The sequence below is a fragment of the Solanum stenotomum genome, chromosome 3 (assembly GCF_019186545.1).
Source record: "Solanum stenotomum isolate F172 chromosome 3, ASM1918654v1, whole genome shotgun sequence".
In the NCBI taxonomy this organism is placed as follows: domain Eukaryota; kingdom Viridiplantae; phylum Streptophyta; class Magnoliopsida; order Solanales; family Solanaceae; genus Solanum; species Solanum stenotomum.
This window is the reverse complement of record NC_064284.1, coordinates 33,850,140-33,860,376: the sequence shown is the minus strand read 5'-3', so window position 1 is coordinate 33,860,376 and position 10,237 is coordinate 33,850,140. Positions and strand designations below refer to the sequence as shown.

Here is a 10,237-nt window from a genome sequence, read left to right as displayed (position 1 = left end):
ATTACCTCTATTTGGTGAACTTGATCTTATGTGTTGCTGCTATTGTGAGTGCCTTTTTTTTTGTTGAAGTTGTGATTGATGAATATTGAGTTTGTTGTTGAGAATATGTGATTGTTAGAGTGTTATTGTTGAGATATGTGCTTGTAAACTGTGAACTAGTAGGTTGGGCTGGTTTTATGCAGGTTGTAGTTGTGGAGGTTCGGATGGTGTGTAAGGAGTACCAGTATTCTATCCCCTCAGCTTGTGTTTAGAGGTTTGCTTGTTGAGTACCGTGTGGTTTGGTACTCACCCCTTGCTACTACAATTTTTGTAGGTTACTAGCCCGAACCTTTGTGATATTTTCTCTTCTCCTTGTCTGAGGCTTCTTGTTGAGGTTTGTGATGTAGCTGCTTATCATTTCAGTGGACCTTCTTTCTCCTTATTTATGATATTGTTCTATTCTAGAAACGATGTCATTTGAGACTTGTATTTTCTTTCAATTTTGTTATAACACATTAGAGACTTGTACACGTGACAACCAGATTTTGGGGGTATTTTTGAGTTTATTATAAAAATTTCTGCATTTTATTGTAATGGTTGAGTTTTAGCCTGACTTGTCTTGGTGGGAAAAGATGAGTGCCATCACATCCATTTTTGGGTCGTGACAACATGGTATCAGAGCCCCGGGTTCATAGGTCTCACGTGTATACAAGTCGAGTCTAAGTAGAGTCTCGAGGATCGGTACGGAGACACCTGTACTTATCTTCGAGAGTCTATAATGACTTTTAAAAAAAATCTTCACTTCTTGAATCTTTATCGTGCATCCTTAATCCCTTCTGATTCTTATCGCTTCCTTTTATTCTCTCTCACTTATGTGATGGCTCGTCGTAGTTCCTCATGTCAGTAATTGGTGTCGTGTATGGCTTGGATGTTAGATATGGTACTAAGGTTGAAGTGATATACTTGTGGAGATTATGTGTGGTCAGATTTAGAATGTTCAATGATTCGAAGGAATTGCGTGAGGTTATGGTTTGATGACTCACTTTGAGGATAAATAAACGATTAGGTTTAACAATGATTTAAGGGACTTCATGAGCATCTTATACTCTTTTTTGGCTAGTCATCTAGTAGTGGGATTTGTACTTGTATGGTATAGGCAATATCTGGAGTGGTTTAACAATTGGAAGTTGAATGATTAAAAGGATGGCTAGATAATAAATAGTGTAACCTTGTAAAATACAATTGGTATAGTTGTCATAACATATATGGGTTGCTTATCGAATGATGTTGTGCCAATCAAGGTTAGAATCTTTCATAGGTTGAGTGCATATCAAAAAGGGTCATAATATGACTACTATAATGGTACCGATTCTTACTTGTTTAGAGTTAGAGAATGTGTTACTCCTATTATTGACCTGATCTACGAATGGATGCATATCGATTTGGTAGTCTATGTGTTACTTAAAAATGTATAGGCTATTTGGGTACAATCTTCTCGATAAGTATGATGTGTTATAGTGGTGGATTTAACAGACTTCACAATGTGGTACTAGTGGTATATGAAAATGGATACGTTGATGTCAAGTGCGATTACTAACTACTTAAAGAGTTATCAGTAGTATCACATGCTCGTATAATGAGATTCGATGTTGTATTCACATTTGAGAAACCAACTAGGTTGTTACTGCAGATGTTTGGGGTTAAGCGTGTGTATAAGAAAGATTTTAGTGGTGGATCGTTGATACGATAGTAATGCGCTAAGTTGAGAAGTGTATCCCGAGGGTTCTAAATGAGGACCAGTGATTTCATCTTAAGGTCCAACGAAATGGATAGAAACCAGAATGACAAACTTATGGATAAAGAAAATATCTAACGAGTATACTTGTGTGAAAGTAATTGAGTATTTTTGTAAGAAAATGCGTATAAACTGGGTTAGTCCTTTGGATTTTGAATTGGTATATCTGGGTTTGAGGTGTCATGTTGATGACAAGGTTGACTTCGTGATAATGAAAGGGCTAACTGAGCATAATGGTAATAAGAGTTCGTGATGGATAGTGATTAGGATGCAACTATATGATAAAGATTGTTGGTTAAATGGATTTGTATGGTAATGACGACTTTGGATTATCTAATGTTATGGTTTGCTATTATTTGATGAGTAGCATGGTTGCATCGAAAGTTATAGGAGGTGCTGAAACACTACTCGATTATAATTGGAATGAACTAGAGTCACAAATAAAAAGAATTAGTAGGATGTAGTTTAGCCTTCGGAAAGAGGCGAAAACAAGGATATTTACTCAGATTTTAAGGGCCAAAGATGTATCTTCAGAAATACTAGATAATTGAATTCAGAGACATGTGGTTTCATCTGTTTTGCCTAGATTATTGTGATAGTTTTACGGGTTCATCAGATTGGTTAAAAAGTACTGGATAAAACTTGAGAAAGGAGGGTACAAACATTCAGCTTGAGTTGTGATGATAAGTTCTTTTGTGGTTTGGTACTCACCCCTTGCTACTACATTTTTTGTAGGCTACTAGCCCGGACCTTTGTGATATTTTCTCTTCTCCTTGTCTGAGGCTTCTTGTGGAGGTTTGTAATGTAGCTGCTTGTCATTTCAGTGGACCTTCTTTCTCCTTATTTATGATCTTGTTCTATTCTAGAAACAATGTCATTTGAGACTTGTATTTTCTTTCAATTTTGTTATAACACATTAGAGACTTGTACACGTGACAACCAGATTTTGGGGGTATTTTTGAGCTTATTATAAAAATTTCCTCATTTTATTGTAATGGTTGAGTTTTAGGCTGACTTGTCTTGGTGGGATAAGACGCACGTCCATTTTTGGGTCGTGATACTTTCTTCTCTTCTTCAACATGTGCCACACAACCCATAGATAATCTGTTGAGGGTGTCAATTACTACATTGGTCTTACCCATATCGTAAAGCATATTCATGTCATAGTCTTTGAGAAATTCAAGCCATCGCCTCTAACGAAGATTCAACTTTTTCTGGGTGAACACATACTAGAGGCTCTTATGATCTGTGGACACATACAAAAGAAACACCAAACAGGTAGTGTCTCCAAATCTTTAAGGCAAGTACTACGATTGCAAGCTCGAGGTCATGAGTCGGGTAGTTCTTCACATGGACCTTAAGCTGTCTAGAACATAAGCTATGAATTACCTTGTTGCATCAACACACAACCTAGGCCGACCCTGGATGCATCACAATAAACCACGTAACCGTCTGAACCATAGAGTCAAGACATGAGTTGTAGTCAACCTGGTCTTCAGTTCTAAGAAGTGTTTCTCACTGATCACTTAAACTTGACCTTTCTTTGAGTCAACTTGGTCAATAGGGAAGCTATGGATGAAAATCCTTCAACAAACCTCCTGTAGTAACTGACCAAACCGAAGAAACTTATGATATCAGTTGGAGAGGTGGGTCTGTACTAGTGTTGTACTGCCTCAATTTTCTGAGAATACACTCGGATCCCTTTGGTGGATACCACATGACCAAGAAAGCAACCGACTGTAACCAGAATTCAAATTTGCTGAACTTAGCGAATAATTTGCGATCTTTGAGGGTTTGTAGAACATCTCTCAGATGAGTCACGTGCTCTTCCTCACTCCTAGAATAAATAAGGATATCATCAATAAATATGATGACAAATAAGTCCAAATACTATTTGAACACCCTATTCATAAGTCCATGAAAGTTGCAGGAGCATTTATTAGTCCAAAATACATACCCAAAAAATTCATAGTGACCATACCGAGTTCTTCAGGATGTCACTATCTCTAACTCTAAGCTAATAATAGCGGACCTGAGGTCTATCTTAGAAAAGCAACTAGCACTCTGAATTTGGTCGAACAAGTCATTAATCCTAGGGATGGGATATTTATTCTTGACTGTGACTTTGTTCAACTGACAATAGCCAATGCACATTTTGAGAGAACCTTCTTTCTTGTTCACAAACAACATCGGAGCACCCCAAGGAGATATACTGGGTCTGATGAAGCCCTTATCTAGAAGGTCTTTCAACTTTTCTTTCAATTCCTTAAGCTTGGCTAGAGCCATTCTGTAAGGAAGAATCAAAATAGGGTGGGTATCTGGAAAGAGATCTATTCCAAAGTCGATTTCCCTTTCGAGAGGAACTCTGGGAAGATCTTCTGGGAATATTTCTGAAAATTCATTTATCACTGGTACTGACTCAAGAGTTGGGATCTCAGAGTTTGAATCCTTAACCCGAACAATATGATAGATATACCCTTTAGAAATCATTTTTCCTGGACTTAAGGTAAAAGATGAATCGACCTATAGGCACTGAGTTACTACCCTTCCACTCTAAGACTAGATCGCTTGGAAACTAAATCCGAACGATCATAGTTCTACAATCGACTGAGGTATAACATGAATGTAACCAATCCATGCCTAGAATGATATCAAAATCTATAATTTCAAACTCCACAAGGTCTGCTGAGGTTACTTTCTGAGAAATTGTGATAGGGCAATTTCTATATACCCGTTTAGCTATATCTAGGTCACCAACTAGAGTAGAGACTGAGAAGAGGTCTCAGAGAGTTTCTGGACTGACGCCGAAGTTTACTGCTATATATGGAGTTACAAAAGAAAGTGTAGCCCTTGGATCTAACAATGCATAAACATCTAAATGGATGACTTGTAGCGTAGTAGTGACCACAACAGGAGAATCTTCTTGGTCATGGCGAGCCTAAAAAGCATACAACTTGTTCTGGCGCTGACCGCCACTTGTACCAAACAAGGCACCCTATTGAATAGGGCGACTTGATGGCGCTGCTGAAGTTGTAGACTGATCTTTGTTACCTCCTTGTCTTTTCCTAGCAGAAGGTCAATCCTTCAACCTATGACCTGATTGGACACACCCAAAATACCTCTCTTTACCAGCAAGACACTCGCCCTGATGGGTCTTACCACACTTTGGACAAGATGGAAAAGTCATGTAACCTAAAACACTCCCCTGAGACTTAGAGCCTGATGTCCTCCCTTTCTGATCCTGTCAAAACCTGGGGATGGAGCACTAGCTGATGAAGGTGTTGGGGCTGTAGACAGCTGCTGAAACTGTGAGTGATTTCCACCACCCGGCGTATACAGACAGTATTCATAGTTCCTTGTTCTAGCATTTTTCTTATCCTTAGACATTTCCCTGAGCTTATCTCCCTCAATATGATGAGCATGGGTCATTAGTCTGGAGATATCCATATCCCCTAATAGCATAGCATTCATGCACTCGGTCTTCACCATATCAGACACCCCAAATAAAAACTTGCTCATTTGTGCCCTCGGATCGACAACCATATATGGAGCATACCTGGAGAGCTGGGTGAACTTGAGCCCATATTGTTAGACGACATCAAACCCTGCCTCAAATTCATAAACTCCTAAGACTTAGCCTCCCTCAACTCTCTTGGAAAAAACTTGTCCTGAAAAGCTCCAACAAAACAATACCACGTCTTTTTGTCTTTCTACTTCGTGAACCAGATATAAGCCACATCCTTAAGTTGATAGGATGCTAGCTCAACACTATCAGTACCAGTCACTTGCATTACCTCAAGAATCTTCTTGACCTCATCAATGAAGTTTTGTGGGTCCTCATCAACCTTCGACCCTAGAAACTCTGGTCGATTCATATGGACAAAGTCTCAAACCCTGGCTGCAGCTGATCCACCAGTTGGATTTGTAGGAACTGGAGCCTGCAAATTGGTCTGGTTGTCTACGGTCTTAGCCAATAGTTGGATCACATTTTGAAACTCTGCATTCATAACCTCATGGTTCGGGACTAGAGGAATTGTGTTAGCATTGCATGTGTTAGTTCTGGGAGGAGGCATGATCTGAAAAACATAACGACAGATTAGAAAGAAGAATTTGAATCACACTTCACGCACGATAGGGATAACAAAAGAAAAGAAGTTTTCTTAGAACACCTAGTAGCCTCACTCTCATAGGTGTGGCGCGCTTCATACTAATGAAAGAGACTCTACTTAGTACGAATTTCAGACACCCTATGACTCTTGAACCTAATGCTATGATACCAAGTTTGTCACACCCCGAGGCTACCTCCTAGACGTAACACGGGACCTAGGATCACAAGTGACCCCAAGCTAACCCTGAGTCTGGCATAGCACAAGCATACTGAAATATAACTAAGAAAGTAGAAGCATAACTGTAAAGTGAGTCATAACTAAAAGAAACTCAAGTGAGAATATAACTGAATGTCAAAAGGGAAAACAACCCAAAATAGCTAAATACTCACTCTATGTCTGAAAGCCTCTACTACTGATGAGCTACAGGGACAAGTCCCCAGCAAACTCTAAAAATACTAATAATAAGCTAACTAAACCAAAATCATAAAGAAACGTCTTCGAACTATAAGGACTCAGCACTAATGTTGTTGAGTATGGGCCGAAAGTCGAACTAAACGTGATCTGGATACTGAGCGCATGAACCTACATTATACAACGATGTAGCACAAAATAGATGTCAGTAGTTTGAATGCACTGAGCATGCAGGATATAGATACTAAGCTGAACAATATGAACTGAGCAATATAGACTAAACATGGAAATAGGTTGTACTGAAATATAACTGAAAACTAAACTAGATGCAATGACCAAGTACTAATTATGAAAATAACATACTAAACTGAATACTGAAGTAAATGATGATAACATGGTCAATGCAATAAGAGTATGACTATGGGAGCTACTATTAACCGACATAAACCACGTGGAGTTCGATGTATACGCCCCATGGAGAGGACCCAATATACCTTGCCAGGGGTATAGAGGCATGATTGTGGTGTAATCACTAAAACTAATTCCCAATAGAGGGGACTTCTAAACCTATGTTGGCCATAGTTCTGGGACTGTGAGGGTACGTTGAACCCTAGTCCAACTCGATGCTAAGTCTATTGGCAACTAAATTTGCATATAACTAAAATGTAATTGAAATACTGAGTAGCTCAAAATACGGATATGCTATCTAAAAATACAACATAAATATACTGAAATATATGGCATTCGAGTTCTGAAGCATGATTTTCTGGCTGATCTTCCTAACAAGTATAATTCATGAGTACTGATAATCTATACAAGCTAGGGTTATGAATTCTATACACATGGAACTATGCAATTGTTCCAAGAAACATGTTATTTAGAATTGTGGAACTATAACAGCTAAAGTCAGAATGAATCTCCAAGATCTTGAAACCCTAGGTCTGTACAATTTATGAGAGATTGAAAAACTGACTGAATTCTAGGGACGTAATGGGTGAAAGGAACCCACTAGAGAAATCCCACATACCTAGTGACGAAAAATATGGAGAAATCCTTGGTTTTTGGGGATGAACTTGAAGAAGACCTCTGCTTGTTCTTGGGAAAACTATCGCCTCTTTTCTCTTCTTTTCATTCTAAAGTAGATGACTTTAGGAGAATGAGGGTTCTGGGTAGTGTCTGACTAGATTATTAGACTTAGATTGAGTACAACGACGTAGTTTAAGCATTAAACAATGTAGTCTAAGTACCAATCGCATAGGGGAGAAAACCAATATGACCCTGACTTAAAAGTTGATAAAGTGACTTCAAGACAAGCTCTACGGACCGTCTAGAGCACATGACCCGTCAAGTGAGTCGTGAAGATGCTCTGCCCGGTAGGGCTTAACTATTTTAAGCATAACCTTTTACTCCGAGCTTGAAAATAGTCAAACTTGGTGGAGGTGAAAAGAGGATTCAAAGAACTTTAATTTGATAGGTCATAGGCCACCTAATTCTTTTTGTGCTGAAAGATGTGATCGACTGAAGACCTCACTTGGGTGCAACCTCCTTAACTGGGTGACTTGTACGAACTCCTAGACAGGCTGTCTTGGATGTTATCTAGGTGACCTCTTCCGGGGCAATCCTGGATGGTTACTCACGACATCATTAATAGACCGTGGTCCCCTACACGGACCGTCTAGGATGCCGTGAAGGGTCCATGGTCAATTTTAGATTTTAGATTCGTGGACTTACCCTAATTTCCCCTATTATCCCTTTCTGGTAGTCCGAGTTGTTACAACAAAGTTCTTAGCGAAATCAGTGAAAACTAAAAGAACGCTCAAAACCCTAGCTTTTTTTCTCTTGGATCATTGCTCTTAGATTTGGAAGCATTAATGAACATAAAATGATTGATTAACATTGTTTAAACCTTTAACTAGGTGTAGTAACATCATGGTTTAGGCTTAGAAGGGTGGTAAAAGACTAAACTCTCCCTATTAAAGGCTAATGAAAACCTTATATGGGTCCATCTACGGTATGTGGTTTGATCTACATACAGTAGTTCCTATATGTGGAATTTATATTGAATTTTAAGGCTCAAAATTTCATTCTACGGGTACAATCTAAAGACATGTAGAAGTTTCTATGGACCGTAGATCCAATTTGTAGAATTTATACAATTTTCAGGCTCAAAAGTCCATTCTATGGGTCCAAACTATAGCCCATAAAAGTTCCTACAACCTGTAGAATGGATCCGTAGGAATTGGACCCCAAAAGCTAACTTCTTTGAAGTTTTCTACGAGTTGACTATACGGGTCGTCAAAATTTCTACGACCCGTAGAAGCAACTCATAGGAATTGACTTCAAGGAACTCTGATTTGACAACCTCTAGTAAAACAACCATAAATTTTTACTCCAAACTCAAAATGAGGCAAACTTGGTGGTGTTGGAAAGATGATTCATTGGCCTTCAATTTGATGGGTCGCAAGTTACATGATTCATTTTGTGCTGAGAGGTACGATCATTTGAAGTTGACCTAAGTAGAATCTTATGTCAAAACTTGATCGGTAATGAAGCTTTCAACTCAACGTTGTGCTTGGGGCTTCTTTTGACCACAATTCATATCCAAATCCATTCCCACACTAAAGAATGGACCTATACAAGTATGAGCAATTTAAGAATCACCCGATATGACCTTACATGTAAATAAACAATGGTTCGGGCCTTAGCTTAAAAAATTTTAAGGTGTTACAATATCTCCCCCTTGGAATCATTCATCCTCGATAGATGAACAGAGAATGGAAAGGGTAGGGAAATGCTTAACTGTCCAAGTTAATGCAAAATACTTTTAAAACTCATGAACTCAAAACACTGAAGGAGGGATTGAACAAATGAGTACTTTAGGAAGAGTTAATACCTTGGATTGGAAATGAATCAGAGGAAAGGAGATGGGGGTATCTAGTCTTCAAATCCTCTTCAACTTCCCAAGTTTCCTCCTCAACAAACTGATTTCTCCATAAGAGATTGAATGATGGAACCTCTTTGGTTCTCAACTTTCAAACATGACGATTAAGAATTTGAATGGGAATCTCTTTATAAGATAGGTTATCCTTGATATCAATATTCTCGGTAGGCACAATAAGTGAAGGATCACTCAAACACTTCTTTAGCATAGAGATGTGAAATACTGGATGGACTGCTGGTAACTCTGGTGGTAACTCCAACTCATAAGCTACATTACCAATCCTATTTGATATCCTATAAGGACCAATATATCGGGGACTGCGTTTCCATTTCTTACCAAACCTCATAACACCCTTCATGGGTGTAACCTTCAAATAGATCTAATTATTAACCTCAAACTCTAAATCTCTTCTCCTAACATCTTTATAGGATTCTTGATGGCTCTACGCTGTTTTCAACTTCTCTTGGATTATTTTCACATTCTCCATGGATTGATGAACTAAGTCTGGTCTTATCAATTCAACTTCACCAACTTCAAACCATCCAATATGAGATCTACACCTCTGCCAATAAAGAGCCTCATAAGGAGCCATTTGAATACTGGAGTGATAACTGTTATTTTATGCAAACTCTATAAGAGGCAAGTGGTAATCTCAATTCCCTTTGAAATCCAACACGCATGCTCTAAACATATCTTCTAAGGTCTAAATAGTATGTTCCACTTCACCATGTGTCTGAGGATGAAAAGCAGTACTAAGGTTTACCTTTGAACCCAAACCTTTCTAAAATGACTTCCAAAGCTGAGCGGTGAATTGTGTACCCTTATCTGAAATGATGGACAATGGGACTCCATGAGTCGGACTATCTCACAAATGTATAAACTCACATAATCTTCTCTTGAATTGGTAGTATTCATCTGTAAGAAATGGGTTGATTTAGTCATTTGGTCTACAATCACCCAAATCGAATCATGTTACCTCTGAGATTGTGGTAAGCTAGTAAT

General features: G+C 38.6%; 1 protein-coding gene across 1 annotated transcript; it reads right to left on the bottom strand.

Moving 5' to 3' along the window:
- Positions 1-5,661: 5,661 nt before the first annotated feature.
- LOC125858892 (uncharacterized) lies at positions 5,662-9,593 on the bottom strand. The gene is made up of 2 exons (XM_049538671.1): positions 9,333-9,593; positions 5,662-5,850 (listed from the first exon to the last, which is right to left on the bottom strand). Exons 1-2 carry the CDS (start codon positions 9,591-9,593, stop codon positions 5,662-5,664), a joined length of 450 nt encoding a protein of 149 aa, XP_049394628.1.
- Positions 9,594-10,237: the final 644 nt, after the last annotated feature.